This window comes from Phyllostomus hastatus, unplaced genomic scaffold (genome assembly GCF_019186645.2).
Source record: "Phyllostomus hastatus isolate PE091 unplaced genomic scaffold, TTU_PhHast_1.1 phas_contig_34, whole genome shotgun sequence".
NCBI lineage: Eukaryota > Metazoa > Chordata > Mammalia > Chiroptera > Phyllostomidae > Phyllostomus > Phyllostomus hastatus.
Window position 1 is genome coordinate 24,659,858 of NW_025333857.1, and position 21,470 is coordinate 24,681,327.

A 21,470-nucleotide genomic window follows, 5' to 3' on the forward strand; every position below is an offset into this window, starting at 1 on the left:
TTATTAAAGTTATATATGTACTTGAGTCTGAACATACTATTCAACTGGCCAATTTGTCTCTTCATACACTAGTACCACAGTTATAATTATAGATGCTTTTTAGTATGTTTTGATGCCTAGTTAAGCTAGTATATAGAATTACAGTTTATCTTTTCAGTGTTTATTACATGTTTGCTTTTTCATAGAAACTTGAGTTCGGTTCATCCAATTCTATAATATAGTTTGTTGATTTTTTAATTGGAATTGCATGCATTTATAAACTTATTTAGGAAGAATTGTTGAGTCATCCTGTCGAAGAACTGGGGATGTTTTTCCATTTGTTTAAGTCTCTTTTTATGTCTTCTGGGAGTTAATAAATGAATTACAGACAAACCAAAGGGTTTTTTTTGTGCATGGAAAAAGGAAATTTTTAAGTTAAATTTTCCTATAAATGATTATAAAAATATTCTTGCAGTTGAATTCCTCACCTATCTGGCAAGGGAGTATATTAGCAGTGCATATGATGTAGGGCCATTCTTACACTGAAACGTGAGAGACTAAAGGGTAGAAAGAAAAAGAATAGCAAAACTTTCAGGCAGATTGAGCCCTGAATGTGTAGTTTAGTTGGTTGGGCATTGTTTTGCAAAGCAAAAGGTCACTAGTTTGATTCCTGTTCAGGGCACATGCCTGGGTTGTGGATTGGTCCCCAGTTGCGGTGCATGCGAGAGGTAACAGATCGATATTTCTCTCTTGCTCTTTCTTTCTCCCTTCCTTCCCCTCTCTCTAAAAATAAACAATTTTTTTAGAGAACTTTCAGGAAGGTTGAGGTAGCACAGTGGGAAATTTAGAAGGGAAAACAGGGCCCCAGACTGATGCCTGCTGGATTTACAGCCAGGACATGTCTGCTAAGGACTGTGGTTTCACTCTCCTTGTGTACAGTGAGAAGGTCACAGGCATTGGAGTCACAGAAACCTGGGGCCAACCCTGGCTCCATCACTTACTGGTTGCATGACCTTGAATAAATGACATAAGCTCTCTGAGCTTCAACTTCATTGCTAAGGTGAGGAGGATACTCATATACTAGCTTGTATGGCAGAGGAAATGCTCAGTAAGTGTTCCCTTCTTTCCCATTTATCTACTTTCCTCTCTTTTACTTACTTATAGTTACTACTTCATTCTTTCTTTCATCTCTAATTTCATTCTCCATTTTTCTTTTTTTTTATCATTTTTTTATCTTCCCCCATCACTGTACCTTCAATTCTGTGGCCAGGCATATGCTTTTCTGGTTCCCTTTCCCTCTTCTTTGCAGGATCTTTATTACCTAATCAATCCTGGTAATGGGACCAGTGGTCCAATTAGCCTGTCAGCCCCAGAGCCTAAAGATGAAAAGATACAGTTGAATAGTTTTATAATATTTTTATGTTCTGAAATGATTCACATTTTTCATAGAGCTTTTTTTGAGAGAAGAAATGGTTGGATCATTTTCGGTAAAGAAAATTTTGTGTTCTCTTTGATTCTGTTTGGTAAGTTATTGATGTGAATTTTAAGTTCATAGTTAGGTTCAGTTTAAGTACAATACATTTATTGATGATAAATTAGAAGAAATCAGTGAGCCATTAAATTTTGGATTCAGTACACTAATAAGAACATAATTATATAACTTAGGATTTGAAGTTATGTATGTTTTGTTACATTTACTTGATTTTTAAAATTATTTTTAATGATATATTTTATTATGCTATTATAGTTGTCCCATTTTCCCTCCTTTATTTCCCTCTGCCCTGCACAGCCCCTCCCACCCACACCCCCCCCCCAACACTTTAGTTCATGTCCATGGGTCGGTCATATAAGTTCTTTGGCTTCTATATTTCCTATACTATTCTTAACCTCCCCCTGTCTATTTTCTACCTACCATTTATGCCACTTATTCTCTGTACCTTTTTCCCCTCTCTCCTCCTCCCACTCCCCTGCTGATAACTTTCCATGTGCTCTCCATTTCTGTGGTTCTGTTTCTGTTCTAGTTGTTTGCTTAGTTTGTTTTTGTTTTAGGTGTGGTTGTTAATAACTGAGTTTGTTGTCATTTTACTGTTCATATTTTTTTATCTTTTTTTCCTTAGATAAATCCCTTTAACATTTCATATAATAAGGGCTTGGTGATGATGAACTCCTTTAACTTGGCCTTATCTGAGAAGCACTTTATCTGCCCTTCCATTCTAAATGAAAGCTTTGCTGGATAGAGTAATCTTGGAAGTAGGTCCTTGCCTTTCATGACTTTGAATACTTCTTTCCTGCCCCTTCTTGTCTGCAAGGTCTCTTTTGAGAAATCAGCTGACAGTCTGATGGGAACTCCTTTGTAGGTTACTGTCTCCTTTTCTCTTGCTGCTTTTAGGATTCTCCTTATCTTTAATCTTGGCTCATGTAATTATGATGTGCCTTGGTGTGTTCCTCCTTGGGTCCAACTTCTTTGGGATTCTGAGCTTCTTGCACTTCCTAGAAGTCTCTTTCCTTTGCCAGATTTGGAAAGTTCTCCTTCATTATTTGTTCAAATAAGTTTTCGATTTCTTGCTCCTCCTCTTCTCCTTCTAGTACCCCTATGATTTGGATGTTGGAATGTTTAAAGATGTCCTGGAGGTCCCTAAGCTTCTCCTCAATTTTTTGAATTCTTGTTTCTTCATTCTTTTCTGGTTGAATGTTCTTTTCTTCCTTCTGGTCTACACCGTTGATCTGAGTTCCAGTTCCCTTCCCATCACTATTGGTTCCCTGTGCATTTTCCTTCATTTCTCTTATTGTAGCCTTCATTTTTTCATCTAATTTGTGACCAAATTCAAAGATTTCTGTGGGCATCCTGATCACCATTGCTTTGAACTATGCATCTGATAGTTTGGCTATCTCTTTGTTGCTTAGTTGTATTTGTTCTGGAGCTTTGATACGTTTTTTCGTTTGGGCCTTTTTTGTCTTGGCACACCTGAGCCACGAAAGGTTAAGTGCCTAAGGCAGGTTCTGCTGAAAGGACTGAGGTGCCCAGACAGATTCAGAATGTGCAGGTAAAAATGCTGGAGTAACTCGTCCCAGTGTAAAAAGTCTACCTGTATCCACACAATTGCAGTTCCTTAGAAGAAAGGACGTTCTCGGTGGAAGGGATGGATCACAGTTCTTTTCTTTCCAAGTTTTCCGCCTGCCGCCTGATTTTTTAAATTCTTGTACATGGCTTGGATGCCAAATTACACAGTGTAAAACACTTGTTTTCTATTATGTACCCAAAAAGATAAATATTAATTTGAGGCAATATTTGTTTTGAGGACTATTTGGACATAAAGACTTCAGAGTTTAAGATATATTGGAATGGGTGATTACAGATGATTTTCCTCTCTTGAGAAATTTTTCTGCAATTATATATATATCTTTATAATATGTACAAACAAAGAAAAGCACAGTGAGAGCTATAGCTGTAGACACAGTACTTTAACATTAGCAAGTGCTAATCTACCCACAGGCTTTTGGGAAAAGGTTGGCTTTTTTTTCTTTTTGTACATATTATCATAAAAATCAATACTCTAAGAGGTGATTAGGAATGTAACTTTTAATTGAATGTTTTCTTCATATTTTTAGTAATTAAACATTTGCATAAAGGCTTTTGGAAGTTTGAAGGCAAAGAAAGTTCTATTAGGTTAGAATATTTTTAAAAATACTGTTAAATTATGCCCTGGCTGGCGTAGCTCAGTGGATTGAGCGCGGGATGTGAATCAAAATGTCGCAGGTTCGATTCCCAGTCAGGGTACATGCCTGGGTTGCAGGCCATGACCCCCAGCAATCGCACACTGATGTTTCTCTCTCTATCTTCCTCCCTTCCCTCTCTAAAAATAAATAAATAAAATCTTTAAAAAAAATAAAAATAAAAAATAAAATAAAAATACTGTTAAATTAATTCTCTTCTAAGTAATACTTTGTTGCTATGCCCCTTTGATAAATGCCCCTCCGAATTTCAAGAACTGTCATTTTTAAGAACTACAAACCCAAAGTACACAACGATGGAGAAAAATCTGTCTGTTATTTAAAAAAAAAGTGAAGAATGAATAATGTTCAGTATGGTAAAATGTGAATGGCAGTGGGTTTACCCACTTTATGTATTTCTTTTAACAAAAACTACTGCCCTTGAACACCATAACATGATTTGGTGTGTTCACATGTGATCTCTGCCTCTCTAATATGTTTAAATAACTATATATGTTTATGTGATATAATTTTCCCTAAAATAAATAATGTAAAATGAGGAACTTTAGATGTGGACCTCTCCAGTGAGTGGATCCCAATGACACATCTATTTGCTTTATGACCTTCACTTTCTATTGTGGGGTGGAGAGCAGTGGGAAAAAAATGCCAACATGTTCGTAGCTTTAACAAACTGAAAAATTAAAGCATCTAAGTAGTACTCACTTCAAAATCAAATTGTTGTTTTGTGGACTTCACCAAGGAGGAATTAATGTTATAAAGAAGAAAGATCAGTACTCAGTTCTCTCAGTTTTCTTTCTTCCACTGCATGCTTTGTACCACTTCCATGACTTAACAGAATTATTTTTCTCCTTGAATCCTTGACATGATCCTTTTAGACAGTTTACTGTCTCCATCTCTTGTGTGATTGAGAGCCTATTACTTCTGGGAGAAGGCAGTTCCCTCGCAAGCTGAAGTTCTATGACTGGGCAGTAGTCTTCTCATTCTTCCTAAATCTAAGAAGCAAAACATTTCTTCAGGATAGCCTTCCCCTGCTGCTGCCCCTTTTGGGGAGGAAATGGGAATGTAACTGCTACCCTGTCACCTCATCCACAGTCACAAAGACAACCTCACACTGGTACCTTATTTACTGTCTGCCCCATCCACTGGATATCCTGATCTCCCTTGCCTTCAGAAAATGTGTTCCAAGCTCAGTTTTAATTCATCTATTCAAATTTTGGCAACTTTGCTATAAAGTTCTTATTTGCCCAGATCTCAACTATGCCACCTTTCAAATTCTATGCTCAGAGTTTTGCTGTTTAAATATAAGGAAATTAGATGGAGAAAGAAGTAATCAGGGCTTCTCAGAACTAGGCTTAGAGATGGGAAAGAAGTTCACAAACTTAAGGGGATATGCTGAGTACAACTGATACCAGTGCCAGCCAATACTCCCTTTGTCTTTTTGCCCCATTAATTCAGTGCACCCTGGGGCAGCATCTTGGACAACTGCCTGTTACTGCACTTCCTTCTCTCCCTCTCTCTGGATGAGAGAAAGAACTGAAGTCCTAAGAAGCAAACAAACTACATGTAAAAAAGTTCAAAAGAATCTCAGCAACATTCCCATCATTAGCTCACAAAATAGGAGAAATTTCTAAAGTTTCTCCAAGCTAGTGCTTCTGAAAAAAAAAGGGGGGGGAGGGGCACATTTCTTCTAAAGAAACAGAGCCTATGGCCTCAAAAACAAAATGCCATTGAACTGAGACAAAACTCCTAACAAAACCAAAAGTTTTCCAGCAAAAAAAAAAAAAACTATAAGTCCTAAAGTTTCTGAAAAGAGATGCACTAATTATCAAGCTTATCAAACTTACTTAAATCAAGAAGGTCTCAAAGCTCTGGGCTCCAAAGAAATACCAAATGGAGCTGAAAATTGTTTGGAAGGCCTTGTATTTGTAATCACAGAAGTGCTGGAATCCATTTAAAAAGGTGATATTTTATTTTTGAAATGACATGTGAACATAAAAATTGGAAGTATCAATATTATTTCCCAGAAATTGATAACTAAATAATGAATTCTTTCCACAATCTACTTTTTTTAATTTAATTTATTTATTTTTAGAGAGGGAAGGGAGGGAGAGAGAGAGAGAGAGAAACATCAATGTGTGGTTGCTGGGGGCCGTGGCCTGCAACCCAGGTATGTGCCCTGACTGGGAGTTGAATCTGCGACACTGGTTCGCAGCCTGCACTCAATCCACTGAGCTATGCCAGCCAGGGCTCACAATCTACTTTTGTTTTTATATTGAAATCAGGTTTAAATAATAAATTTCTAATTTTAAGGCCTGGCTAAAATTAATTAAGCTATATAACCTACCCTAGGAATTCTTCCTATTAATAATTTTTATATCACTAGATTAAGTTTCTGATGTTAAGTAGATTCTGATTTTAGATACCATATAAACGTATTTTCTTCTAAATAAAAGAATCTCCAGATTAATAACCATCCAAGACGAACTCCCAAAATACCTGGCAAAAGTGATGATAGACTGACATTTGAACAATGTTTTAAAGGAAAACAGACAAGTTCAACCCACCCTCTTGACCAAAAATTTCCTGTGCTGTAGACTGTACCTCTTGAGAACAAGTAAGTTCTAATACCCATTGAGGGTGACATTAGCATTAGAGAAAGAAAAGCTTGAAGAGAAAATAGGAACATTTACAGAGAAAAAACAATATCCTCCCCACCTCCTGCCACTGCAAGAAAAATTCTGATAGTGTAATTTTAGTATGAGAATAGAAAAAATATGGAATATGAAGCTTAAAAGAATTCATTTATAAAAGGAATACATATATAATACTAAAACACAGTTTTTTCTTCCCTCTTTGATAAAGATGGAATGTTTTATTATAGAATTATTTATAAAGTCTTTGCATCTGTGTAACATTATTTCTTACCTAGTGGCCCAGATATTTTTGAACAATTATTGAGAGTAGAACATGAAAGACCTAGAATAATTGTATGGTCAGGCAACTAATGCTTTAGAATAAATACATGCTGTTACGTACCTATCATGACTGATGCTGAAAGAGTACCATGTCCCACTTCTATTTTTTTAAACACCTTTGTTGAGTTGTAATTTACATAATATAAAATCCATCCATTGTAAGGGTACAATTCAATGACTTTTAGCACATTTATAGAGTTGTGCAACTGTCACCATAATCCAGTTTTAGAACATTCCCATCATCTTCCAAAATTCCCTTGTGCTGATTTACAGTATATCTTTGATCCTAACCCCAGATCCAGAAAATCACTAATCTCCTTTCTGTCTCTATAGATTTGCCTTTTTTAGACATTTCACATAAACAGAATCATACCATAGGTAGTCTTTTGTGTCTGGTTTCTTTTACTTAGCGTATTATTTTTGAGGTTCATCCACACTGTGGTATATTTTCTCCTCCAAAGGAATTTTAGAATCAGTTTGTCAAGCAAATTTAAAAAAAAATCCTGACAACCAGGTGGAAAGGCCTTTGCTTAGCATGACCTTTAGTCCCTCTTACTTGTTTCTTGATTAGGATTTCTCCATCTTTTAAAACATTTTTGAGGAATTATTTTATATTTAGAGCATTATTGAGTGTAACAAAACCACACGAAAGTACAGAAGTCCTTTTTATTGAATAACAACCTTTAGTTTTCAGGATTGCATGAAGACATAGAAACGCAAGATCAGAAAAGCACAGCCCATTAAGAAGACGGAAGGGAAACTAAAAGAATATTCTACATGGTCATAGTTGTAGTCAGTTCGGTTTAGTTTTTGTCTTTTTGTTTTATTAGTTTTGTCTTTTTGTTTGGCCTCTCTTTTGTTTGACTTGTATTTTGAAAATAACTACTGTATAATTTTATGGCTTATTATTATAAATAGCATAAACAATATTACTCTCCATTTTATTTTTGACTATAATGACACTTCATTAGACCAAAGTCATATAACTGACAACCTCTTATTTGGAACATTATGAGGAAGCAAAAAGAAATACTTAAAGACAAAAGAACCAAATAATTATAATAAGACCATATTCTAAAATGTGGCACCATACTCATAGTAAGTCCCTGGCTTTCAAGTGCTCATTAGGAACTTAGGTACCTTTACTTTATAAACAGTTCTAAAAAGGTTTGTTCTTTCCCTACCCCTAGACAATTAAAAGCAACAGATGATTGAGAAAGAGAGGGAGAAAGAGAGGAGAAATAGAAGCCAGGAGAAAAGGATTTATTGCTAAGAGTAAGAAACAACACCTTGATGGAGGAGAAAGAAAATGGTCCCAGTCAGAAAGAAAACTGAACTCAGTCAGCACCACTGCATTACAGCACAGGAGAGCTAATGATGACTCTGGGTCTTTATGAAAGGATTTTTCCTTATGTTCAAACCACCTCCAATCCTTCGTAGAAGAAGAGTATATATAGGGCTGGGCAAAAGTAGATTTACAGTTATGAGTATGTGAAATAGTTTACTTTTATGTTATTGTTTATTAATTATTGTATTATTCTCCATATGAACAACCAATAACCTATTTTTGCCCCACCCTATATATCACCACTCTTTAATTAAATTATGAATAGCCAATCAAGCAACTTTGATTTGCTATTTTTTATTATGAGGGTGGCATTATATCATAGCTTTTAGACAAATATCTATTAAAATAATTAGAATTCGAGCACGGGCTGAGAACCAAAGTGTCGCAGGTTCAATTCCCAGTCAGGATACATGCCTGGGTTGCGGGCCATGGTCCCCAGCAACCGCATATTGATGTTTCTCTCTCTCTCTCTCTCTCTCTCTGTCTGTCTTTCTCCCTTCCCTCTCTAAAAATAAATAAATAAAATCTTTTTAAAAAATAAAAAAAATAGGTAGAATTCATACAGAGAAGACCATGAGAAGATGGAGAAGAAGGCTGTGTGAAAATAAAAGCAGAGATTAAAGTGATGTGTCACAAGCCAAGGAGTTCCAAGGACTGCTGGCAGCCATAAGAATGTAGGAAAGATCAACACATTCCACTAGTTTTATTTTGGCAAGAATGATCAAATCATAATCCCTAAAGAACCTGTTTATTCCAGTGCAAGGTTTGCCTATGATGAAATTAACTAGGAATAGTATATCTGATGATAATGAAAAAGAAGAGATGGTTCTTGAACCTGAATAAGAAGAAATGATACCTAGAGATTAAGATAAATCTACATGTGTGTTTATGGGACAAACAGATGTTCAGGGTTCTCAAACTGGGGGTCCCCAAACCTTAAATCTATTACTGCCCTGGGACTTTAACCTCCAAGAGAGGCCAAGGAGCACAGCCCTATCTTTATATCGAAAATCTCATTCTCCTCTTCCAGTTCTTCCCCACAGTGGAAAGAAGGCAAGGAAGGGAAACTGAGACACATTTTTAATTATTTCTCCTCACCTTGTGGTTTACATCATGAATTCTGTGCTTGCTATCCTCTATGCTTTGCTAATAATACACTGTACCAAGATTTTAGAATGAAAAATTACAACTTTTCTCTCTCAAGAATATCTCTCAAAATAATGGGATTTGGCTTTCAGATTGTTGCTTCTCTTGTGTTTTCTAAAAACCCATTCAGAAATTGAGTCTCCTGTGTTCTGAGCTGCATCTAGTTTCTGCTCCAAGGCAGTGAAAGGCACTGACTTAAGTGATGAAGGACTGAGGCAATAAGAAAACCGTGGCAAATAAAAATCTCTATTGATGTCTCAAAATAATAACCATCTACCATTATATCACAGTGTGATATGGACCTGATAATCCAAATGAATTTCAATTTGGAGTTGGATGGATTTGGAAGACAAAATTATTTCAGTGCAAGTTGTAATAAAGGCAAATACGATGTGTCTGCATTTAAAGGCACACAGATCTTTCCTCACATGTGATATAATAAGCTGAACATATATATTAGGCTTGGATAAAAGCCTCAGAAAGCTTTTGTCCACATGTGTTCAATACCTCAGGACACAGAAAAAGAATATCATATCTATTCTGTGTATATGCCAGGAAGATTTCACTGCCAAAGTTAATAGTTTGGGACAGCTGTCCAGACGGACTTTAGTAAAAGTCTATTGAGAATTAAAAAAAAAAAGGAATCAAAGCAATTGAATGAAAATCCACTGGAAAAACAGATTATTGACTCTGCTCAGACTCAAAAAATGAGTAACCACACTTTTTCCTTTTGTTTTGTCCTCAGCTGGAAAGGCAGCTAATTATGCAGAATGAAATGAGAGAAAGACAAATGGCCATGCAGATTGCTTGGTCTCGGGAATTTCTCAAATACTTTGGAACATTTTTTGGGATTGCAGCCATCTCTTTAACAGCTGGGTATGTTTGCTATTTACTTTAAAATTTTCTTGGATAATTTATTTATTTTGTCTTTGTCATTATGATACTAAGTTGTCCAAGATAGGACTTCAGTCTAAAAAGTGTGTATGTAAACAAACTACAGCTTAGTCCCCAGAGGTAATTCTGTAAAAACAAGGCAACAATAGTTAATTTTGCCTTTAGTTTATTAGATTTCCTCTCTCCTTTTCTCCATTTTGTAAGTTAGAGAACTAACTTGACACTGAGATAGAAGAGGGCTTCTACAAATTAATCTCCACAATCCCTAAAGGGTAGATTATCAGTACTTAACCATTAATAAAATGAGTAATCTGAGCCTCAACATCAAATCAAGATCAGCAAGTCATAGACCCTGCCTGCCCTGGAGAACTGCAGAAACTGGTAAGGGGTTATGGGTAAGGAAATCCTATTTTCAAAGAAGACACAAATGAATTAAGTAACTTTTGAAATGAAGGACATTCTTTCAAAAAGTATAGAGCTATGTATTTATAGGTCATTTTTGATATTTACTTATTTTTGTTCTTGAACCAGAGCAATAAAAAGGAAGAAGCCAGCCTTCCTCTTCCCTATTATTCCATTAAGCTTTGTCTTTACCTACCAGTATGACTTGGGCTATGGAACCCTTCTACAAAGAATGAAAGGTAAGTCTTTGATAAACCAGACTCTCTATTTCTGATTCATTATCTGGTTAAAGGATCCCCTCCTTATGATCTCTTAACTTTGGAAGATTCTGAAGAAAATCTCCCTGGTTGTTAAAAATTAAATAATATAAATTTACAGTGAAATAAATTACAAAAAATAAACACTAAATTATATTAAAAACCATAGTAAAAAGTACTGAGAATTGATCAGTTTCTAATTATTATTTGATGATCTGCACTTTTAGGTTATATATCTGTACTCTTAAGTTATTAATATCTATTGTATCTGCATGGTTGAAATGCAGATACCATATACAGATACAATAAAATACAGGTACAACTCCAACTTCAGTGACATCCCACTGGTACCTAGAAGTTGATCATGATGGGAGTATTTACACTATGGAAATCTGCAAATGCCAAGTCAAGAGCCTTGACTTTTCTTTTTTTTTTTTTTTTGTTTAGACCAGGAGTTGGCAAACTATGGACTATGGGCTGGCTATTTGTTTTTGAAAATAAAGTTTTATTGGAAGACAGACATGCCCATTCGTTTCTGAATTGTTTTTGGCGCCTTTCCCATTACTATGACAGAGCTGAGTCATTGCAACAGAGAAAAAGGCCTTACAAGCCTGAGATATTTACTGTCTGGTCCTTTAAGAAAGTTTGCCAGCATGTGGTCTAGATTTAAGACAGTGATGAAGGATATGTTAATAATGCAAATTATACTTAAAAGTGTGTTGTGTCCATAGCCATTACATTGTGAATAGCATAAAAAATGAGGAAATATTCCCCCAATATTATATAACTGTTATTGGATTCAGCAAAGTTGTTCATGTCATTCTCAAATACAAAGTTCCAACATGTCATTGTTTCACTGTTGTTGTACTATAAACTGCTACTATAGGTTAGCTGTAACTACAAGAGTTCATCAATGAAAACTTTCTGTGAGCCCTGGCTGGGTGGGCTCTGGATTGAGCACCAGCTTGCAGACCAAAAGGCTTCCATTCCCAGTCAGGTCACATGCTGGGGCTATGGGCCAGGTCCCCATTTGGGGGTGTGTGAGAGGCAACTGATCAATGTTTCTCTCCCTCTCTTTCTCCCTCCTTTTCCTTCTCTAAAAATAAATAAATAAAATCTAAAAAAAAGGCAACCCTACAAAACATTCTGTGAGAGTCAATTTGCTATTTGGAATTTATGATACAATGTATTTTACATTTTATTATTTATAAATTGTATGCTACCTATATTTAATATAAGTAACATTTATAATAAACTCATATACACAATAAACTTACTTACTCCCCCACACCCCCCAATAAAAGCTGGTTGTTAAATATTCACCAGCACTGCGCTGCTCTCACAGAACCCTGGCTCTTATTGCCCTAGCAAATGGCCCTGCTGCCACAGAAGCCTTACCTGTCCCAGGAAGATAGTTTCCCATTATTTGAAAGCTATTCATGTCTTTCAAATTCCCACCAATTCTCTGGGAGCTACACTCACATGAGGATCCCTGTGTCCCCACTTTTCTAGCCTTTAACCCAGAGCATGTTGGAAAGAGTGCTTTCCCAAGCCTTCATGGTTGCCATCCTGCCCTCTCCTGGGCTATGGGCCTACCCTTGAAGCTCTGTGAGGACTGGTTTGTTATAGGAAAGGAGGAGATGCAGGGTTGGCAGCAGGGAGCAGAACATCTCATTCCTGGGCCTAGGGAAATGGAGGGATTATATGTTCTTAAAAATTCCCATTTGAAAATGGAAATATGTTACTACATAGATAGTATGTTAAAATGTCCTTTGTGATCAGGTGTTATTAGTATCATAGTTCATCTATATTGTGGACAAAATAGTTTTTTTGCTGATGGCCTAGAAATTAATTTATAGCATTATTACTATGGGAAAATGTATTCTAAGTACTAAAACACTGATCTACAAATTAATTTTAGAGTACAATGCCATTTGAGGATGAAATTAATTATACACAACTGATTTACCAATGTTAAAACTCATTTCAATAACCAGCTCAGTTTCACATACTCTTCTGGTTAAGGATTCATTAGTCTGACTTCAACTATGTCACATTGTTTTTATGGACATTAGAATTCTCAGAGCCTCATAAAAATTATGTGATGTTAAGAGATGTCAACTCTATTACACAGTATTCCTTTGAACATACTACTAAAGGAGAGCAAGTTTATTTTGTGGGAACATTTTGATTATATATTTTGGAAGTAATTTTATTACAGGTCCATCAGATTCTACAGAATATAAAATTTTCAACTTTCAAGGAATGTTGTGGGAATTTTTTATAAAAACAAATCATCTTCAGAATCTACCAGGAAACTTACCATATTAGAAATTTCAGATTATCACATTTAGCCCCATTAACTAGTGATGACTTGAAGATATACAGTCCCTGTTTGACTGAATTTAACATCAGCCATCCTGTGAACACATACTGAGATTTGCTATATGCAAGATATTCTCACATGGAAACATCTAGTCTGACATCAATGGCCTGGTTAATTATATACAAGTTATAATGATCTTTACTTACTATTTAAGCCTGAGGAAAGAAATGTTTGCAGATGAAATGCTGTTATAATTTGAAAACTGTAGTCTGCCCTGTTGAATTTGGAGTATAAATTAATTGTGTGCTAAAAGAGAACTTAGAAAAAAACATCTGCCTTCATCCCAAACAAAGTTTATAGAATGTCAATGTGTGTTATCATTTTTTATTGACTTTGCTAATTAGTCTTCAACATTAAAAGTTGGCAAATGTCAATGGGCCCAAGAAATTACTGTTATCTGAAAGAGGATTTATAAAAATGTGAGAATGTGTGTGAATGTATGTATACAGACTAAAGAACATTTAATATTATTTTGGTATTTACAAGTAGTTTCAGGATAAAGGTTAGCTTCCCTAAAAATTTAGAATTTTTAGTAAATTTTATTTTCTTTCAAGCCACTTATGATATATTAAGAGGCAATAGGAAGGGGGCTACCTCAACCCCCTTCCAACACAACTAACACTTAGCATCCTGACTTTCCTTCAAGAGAAAAAATTACTTAGTATGCTTTCTCTTCTGTATTTTAAAAATGTTGTCTTATAACAGATAAAATCCCTGGCATATGATTCATCTCCCTGACAGTCTTCAGAATTCATTACTGTCTTTCCTTTGGGAGGTCACTTCCCCTGAGGACAACAGGTGGAACACTTAACTGGAAGACTTGAGGGCATCCCTCCACACAGTGTTACAGCTTGTCACTGGAACATAGCAAGTCAGGTCTTCTCACAAAATGCTGATACTCGTTTGTCACCTTGCATATGTCTGTACTTTATTTAAGGTGAAGCCGAGAACATACTGGAAACAGAAACGAGTACATTACAGCTGCCAAAAGGAATGATTACTTTTGAAAGCCTTGAAAAAGCCAGAAGGGAACAAAGTAAACTCTTCATAGATAAATAGTATCATGTTTACCTACCTAATCTCAAAACACAAAATTGTTGACTTGAATCGTGGTTTTCAAAATTTTTTAAATGCTCAAGATTTTGATACAATGGATTCTATTTTAAAATATTAAAATGTAAGATGAGTTTTGTGAAGCTATTTTAAAATTTTATAACATTCAATGAAAAAGGTACTCTAAATAACTTTCAGATTTCATATATATGTATGTTATAAATATCTAAATGTAAAACTAATAAATTATATTGTTTTGAATTCCCAAAAGCAGATGATGCTCTCATTTCTATATCTCACATACTTTTCCCATCACATTTGTCTTTTATTTGGATTTGTCAATTGTGTCCTCTCTCCACATGATAGAAACAATTAATATTAATGACTAACATATATATTGTGCTAACTGTGGCCAGGCACTGTTCTGAGTGTTTCACACATGTCCTTTTAACCATGCCAACAATCCCATCAGGTAGGCATCATTTTATGGATCTGGAATCTTAGACACAGAGAAGTTGGTTAAATTACTTGCCCAAGGTAAACAGAACTGGCACCTGAACCTGTATAGTTTGGTTCCAGTGTCTATGCTCTGAAAAGCCTTGAAAAAGTTAGGCCTTAATGCATTCTTGACATGGAAAGGCAGATATGAAAGACAAAAGGCAAAAATATTCAAATAATGACTCGGGGCACAGTAGCTGGACTGGAGGGAAGGAGGGGGTAGTTGATTATGGTACCCATATTTTTATTTCCACTTACCAGGAAATCTATACTCATAAAGTAATTCTATTTAAACCCATTACTACAGTTGTAAACACTATATATAATACATTAATTCCAAAGATATTTATTGATACTTACTATAGTCTGGCACTATTATAGGCACTAGGGCTACAAGAGTGAGTAAGTAGACAAGGTCACTACATCCCAGTCAGAGGAGTGTGTTCTAGTGAGGGGTTAACTAGGGAGAGGAACAAACATGGAAATAAACAAGATCATTTCTGATGGTGGCAAATGCTTCAGTAGAGAAGAAACAGGATGATAAAAGAATGATTGGAAGCATGTTGGTAGGGGTGACTACTTTAGATCTGGCACAGTAAGAAGTGCTTCTCTGAAGAGGTGACATTTGAACTGAGAACTGAATGATGAATGAACCATTCCTATGAAGAGAGGGTATGGGGACAGGGAAGTGATCGCTAGGCAAAAGGAAGAGCCAGAGGAAAGGAGCTTTGAGACTTGACAAAAAATAGAAAGAAGACCAGGGAGAACAGTAGGACATGAAAACTGAAGGAAAGAAACAAGCACGAATACATGGCTGGTACCCTTAAGCAGCTGATGACATGTTAACATATGGCTTTGATAAAATTATAGTTGAAGAGAACCTTGGGCCAGGTCTTGAAGGATGCGTTGAAGTTCTCCATGAAGACAAGGAGGTGAAGAGAAAGTGCTTCTTGGCAGAAGGAGAATGATTAAAGGCAGGACCATGCATGCAAAGTCCAGGGATTGCTGCTGGTTATTAGGTTTGGCTAGAGCAAGGAGTTCCTTACCTAGGGGACTTGTTAAGAAATAAGCCTGGAGGCACAGCTCAGCTCCTTGGGTATAGCACCAAGCAGACTGTACTCTATTCTACAGGGACTAAAATTACAAACCACCTAACTCAGTTTGTGTTTGGGAGTAACTTTCAAGGGTCCGTGATGGTATAGTACTTAAATTGAACTTTGTTAAAGATTATAGCATTGCTCCAAATCTACTCAATACAGTTTTAGTGACAAATACTGAAACTACTGTTAAAATGTTAAAGAAGGAAGGACGACCCTGAGAAGTAGTCTAGTCTAAGCCCCATTTTACAGTTGAGAAAATGGTGACTCATAGTGATTTACCTAAAGTTCCACATCTGGTAATGGTAGTTCATATACTCAAACCTTGGTGTTTGGTATCTCTGGAAGGATTCTTTCCAATATAATGTAATTCCTGACTCTGAAAGGAAAGTGACAAAGTCAAAATCAAAGATAATTTTTAAAAACTATCATTCTCAATTTCAGAGTCTTAGAAAATGTTCCAAAAGTGGGATTTGAAGAGAATAGGGAGGGAGCAGACTCAAATTGCAAAAATAATCTATAATCAATGTAATCAGAATATGAGCAATCTGAACTTAATACTATATTTTATAGACTTCAACAATTTTAATATATGCAAGTTCAAATGTGATATTTTATCAATGCTAGCTAGAACCTAGATAGTTTTTCTGCTCCCCATTTCTGGGAAAGGAAAAAACTCTTGCTGGGAAATATTATTAAGTAAGCCTTGTCACTCAGGTGTTGTGGTGACTCTTGGCCTTGGAGTATGTCTGTTCTGCAAGAGGGTTGGAAATGCTCTGTTAGGTTTGGCCTTGTGGATACCCACAGGAAATTTCAGATTATACCCTGCATACTACCAACTGTCCAATTTGCAGAATGTAGTTTCTAATATTCAGGGGTCATTAGCATCTCTACTGATTTTTCTACTAGTAACTTTGGATCAGTCTTGGAGTTTATGAAGATTTGAGCAGTACTTGAGCTGCAGGTACATCAGAAAGCCTGGACTGGCTGGAGGCAGAGGAGGGTGGTTGGGGAAGTGGTGAGAAAGGCCTAGAAAGTAAGAAAGCCAAAGAAGAGTAGTCTTCATGAAGGGCTCAACTACAATAGGAGGGCACACACAACCCACACAAGGGACAGCCCTGGAGCACCCAGCAAATGTGATCATGAAGTCTGCGACACTGGGCCCCACATGATACTACACAAAGCCACTCTGATGAGACCAGGAGATGTAGCAGATGCACCTAATACATAGAAACAAACAGAGAGGCAGCCAAAATGAGGAGACAAAGAACCATGTCCCAAATGAAAAAAAAAAAAACTCAAGAAAAAGAATTGAACATAATGGAGACAATCTGCCAGATGCAGAGTTCAAAACACTGGTTATAAGGAAGCTCATTAAACTTAGGAGAAGAGCAGATGAATTCAGTTAAAACTTTAACAAAGACAGAAACCATAAAAAAGAACCAGTCTGAAATGAAGTATACAATAACTCCAATGAAGAATACATCAAAGGGAATCAACTGTAGCTTAGATGAAGCCAAGGGTCAAAACAGTAATTTAGAAGACAAGGTATCAGAAAACACAATCAGAACAGCAAAAAGGGCAAAACATTTTTAAGAGGATAGTTTAAGGGACCTCCAAACAACATCAAGTACAATACCTGTGTCATAGGGATACCAGAAGGAAAACAGAGAAAGTAAGGAATTGAAAACCTATTTGAAGAAATAGTGATGGAAAACTTCCCTAATTAGACAAAGTAAATAGACATATAATTCCAGGAAACACAGGAAGTGTTAAGGTGAAACCAAAGAGGCCCACATCATAATTAAAGACACATCATAATTAAAATGCCAAAGATTAAAGACAAAGACAATCTTAAAAGCAGCAAGAAAAAAGCAGTACGTTATGTACAAGGGAGCTCCCATAGACTGTCAGCTGATTTCTCAACAAAACTTTGTAGGGCAGAAGGGATTGGCAAGAAATATTCAAAGTGATGAAAAGCAAGGACCTACAACTGAGATTACTCTATCCAGCAGAGCTATCATTTAGAATGGAAGGACAGATAAAGTGCTACCCAGACAAGAAAAAACTAAAGGAGTTCATAACCACTAAGCCACTATTATAAGAAATATTAAATGGACTTCTTTAAGAAGAAGAAAAATTATAAAAAATATAAATAGTAAAATTGCAGTTACTATATACCTATCAACAATTACTTTAAATGTAAATGGGTTAAATGCTCCAATCAAGAGAAGAATGGATAGAGATGTGATATATTTATACAATGAAATATTAATCAGCCATTGAGAAGAATGAAATCTTGCCATTTGTGACAATGTGGATGGACCTAGAGAATATTATGCTAAGTGAAGTAAGTTAGACAGAGAAAGACAAGTACCATATGATTTCATGTATATGTGTAATAAAAAAAAATAAACAGAACAGAAACAAACTTATAGATACCGAGAACATTTGATGATTGCCAGACAGGAGGGAAGTCGAAGCATGGGTGAAAAGGGGAAGGGATTAGGATGTATAAATTTCCAGTTATATAAAAACAGTCACAAGGATATAAAGTACATCATAGGGAATATAGTCAATAAGATTCTAACAGGGTGACCTCCTTGAGTGCAAGCCATAGCTAAACATCACTCAGACATGATCTTTTGCCACAGTCTGGTGTTGACATAGGAAAACTGTGAAAAATGTAAAGGTAAGTATATGATCTGTGACTCCTATGTGCTTCCCTGAATCCTGGTGTACATATGTGCTGAGTGTAACTACAGCTCCTATCAGGGGTGTTGTGTGATCTGTGGAGGTCCCAAAGTCCCCAATACTTATTATTGTAAGGAGTGCACCATCCAGGAGGATAGAAATGGTTGCCCAAAGATTGACAATTTGGGACCTTTAAGATAGATCTATGAATGCAAAAAATATGGCTTTAAGAAGAGGTGATTGGTGGGTGGCCTCTTTCTCCCCTCATCCTGCTGCTGCCCTGCCTGAAAAGACTCCTACTACTGCCAAGAGAAAGAGAATGGAGCACAGAACATCTCCTGAATTGCCTCTCAGTACACTGGCACCTTCCCATCCTTTCCTCTCCTCTCACCCTGATAAGGTGGTAGGAATGGAAAAGGATTTTTCAGAGAGTATTGTGGCAGACTGTATCAGAAAAAAATGATAAATTAACTCATTAATCCTTTCTTGGATTCAAGAAGCAAGACTATTTTCCACATTGATAAGTTCTCTCTATACCAAGAGCTTCTAAAACAGAAATAGTATCATTTCAGTGTTCTTAAGGAGTTGATTGTGAAGGTATCTGTGTTCATACAGCAGCTCTGATGGCAGTTGTCTCTGATGAAACAGCAGTGTGGTAGAGAGCTCACAGAATAATAAATATGGGCATTTAATTTTGATAACACTTACAAGGTAGTGCTGGTTCATGTTATTGTTCTTCTGACAAAATGGAAACCCTTTCTGTTGCTATTGTATTAATAAAGGAGGTGTTTATTTTCTGGTAAAAAAAATATATTCAAATAACTATAGTGTCAGATGGGTACTTGACTTGCCAGAGAGAATCTTAAGTTAAATAAATGTCTAGTCACTATGTTATACACCTGAAACTAATATATTAGATGTCAACTGTAATTGCAAAATAAAATTTTTTTTATAAAAAGAAAATACCCTGGTAACCAAGGGACCACCTCCTCAGAACAGGAGGATTGAGTCCTGAACCATTACCCAGTTTCTGTATGGGATGCAGGCACTTTTAAGAAGTGTGCTTGCTTTTGAAATATTTAAATATCTTATACTCTGCCAATTAAGAGCTTGACTCTAGACACCAGCCTTAAAGTAATATATTTTAGAACCCATCTAAATACACTGTTATACTCAATATGCCAGACCATTAGCCTCATAAATTTATTTATTAAATGCATTATCATTTAGGCATGTGTAACCACTTGAATAATTCTAATAGTGTATAATTTTAATAGTGTAAATGAAACTATTCTATTGCTTTAATCCAGGGTTTCTCAACGTTGGCACATTTGGGACCAGATAATCCTTTGTGGTGGGGGCTGTCCTGTGTATTATAGTACAATTATGTTTACTAGCATTCCTGTGCTCTACACACCAGATGCCAATAGAACCCCTTCTATACCAGTTGGACAACCAAAGATATCTCCAAATCATACCTAGTTGAACATCACTGTTTTGAATGTAGAGTTCAACTTAGACTTCATTCTATCTTTTTTAGAAATGTATTTTTTTCCAAAGGGTGATGAATCACCACTACTTTTTAGCTTCCCAGCTACACAAAATTAACATGATTTTTGAAAGATTGTTGGTGATGCTAGCAACATAAAATGCTGATTTAAAAGGTACTCAGCTTAATTTGCCTAATCAATTGCAAAGAAAATTATGTATCTAGGCAAGGATTCTGAACACACATTTGCAAGAAATATTTATTTAACCCCAATATTTGAAAAGTAAAAAATAAAGACATTGAAATTTTAAAAAAATAGGTACTCAATTTATATGGCAACATTTCCACTATTATTTACTCTTTAAGTTCTAAGACTTTCTATTTCACCTGCTTTTCAGTAACCATAGTAAGAGGTGATTGGCAGAAAAGAGTGAACAATAAAAAGGTATTGGAGTTTTAAAATACATTCCAGAAAGTTTATCTGTAAAACTAAAACTGTCAACACTTTCTAAAATAAATCTTTTCATTTTAAAACTATTTTATTAGGGCTCCAGTTTCTCATTTACTTAATTAGTTTGGAATTGTATGAAAAATATTAACCTCAAACATTCCACTTTTCAATTGTTTTGGCAATGTTCATGTCTTATATGTTCAAGTACCAAACTTTGATAGGTGTTTTGTCATATACTAAATTAAAATATTCCTCTTATGGTTTAAACATAACATTATAGGTATTTTTCTTTATGTTCTATTATTTTTATTAACTTATTTCTCAAGCCCCAAATTTTCAAAGGGCAGGCAGGAAAAGCCCATGTCGATTCACAGAGATCTTAATTAGGGCAGGATTTTAGAACTGGTATTTTAAACTTGTTGATTTATGCTTAGTGCATTAAAGAGTCACAAAATGTGCCATTCATCCTCAAAGAATAAAGGTGTACATTATATATGTGTGTATGTTAATTATGAACATCCAAATTATGGTTAATTTTCAAAAATAAGTCAATATGTCATTGCTGTGTTGATTGTTAAGTAGACACTAAGGGGACATGAAACTTCTATGTGATAAAAAAGGTATTTAAAGCCCTGGCTGGCGTAGCTCAGTGGATTGAGCGCGGGCTGCGAAACAAAGTGTCGCAGGTTCGATTTCCAGTCAGGGTACATGCCTGGGTTGCCGGCCATGTCCCCAGTGAGAGCCACGTGAGAGACAACCACACATTGATGTTTCTGTCTCTCTCTCTTTCTCCCTCCCTTCCCTTTCTAAAAATAAATAAATAAAATCTTTAAAAAAAAGGCATTTAACTTGGTATCTGAAGTCTTTGCTTGAATCCCACCACAGACTCTTATTGTACGATTTTCGGCCAAGTACTTCTGAGTATTACCTGTAAAATGGGGTAAATACCTGTGTAACCTGATTGTTGTATGGGCAGAATGAAATCATGTTTGTAAAATTTCTCAGCAAACTATGTTTGATATCCAAGTGTTAAGGGCCCAGGCTCTACAGAAACATAGTCTCAGTTTGA

General features: G+C 35.8%; 1 protein-coding gene across 1 annotated transcript in view; it reads left to right on the forward strand.

The window, feature by feature from the left end:
• The window catches only part of PLGRKT (plasminogen receptor with a C-terminal lysine), a 28,917-nt gene extending 14,481 nt beyond the window's left edge, over nucleotides 1–14,436 (forward strand). Inside the window, exons 3-5 of the mRNA XM_045840597.1 lie at nucleotides 9,926–10,056; nucleotides 10,606–10,715; nucleotides 14,057–14,436. Of these exons, the coding sequence (XP_045696553.1) occupies nucleotides 9,926–10,056; nucleotides 10,606–10,715; nucleotides 14,057–14,178 (363 nt within the window). The 3' untranslated portion in view covers nucleotides 14,179–14,436. The remainder of the gene's footprint in view (nucleotides 1–9,925; nucleotides 10,057–10,605; nucleotides 10,716–14,056) is intronic.
• Nucleotides 14,437–21,470: the final 7,034 nt, after the last annotated feature.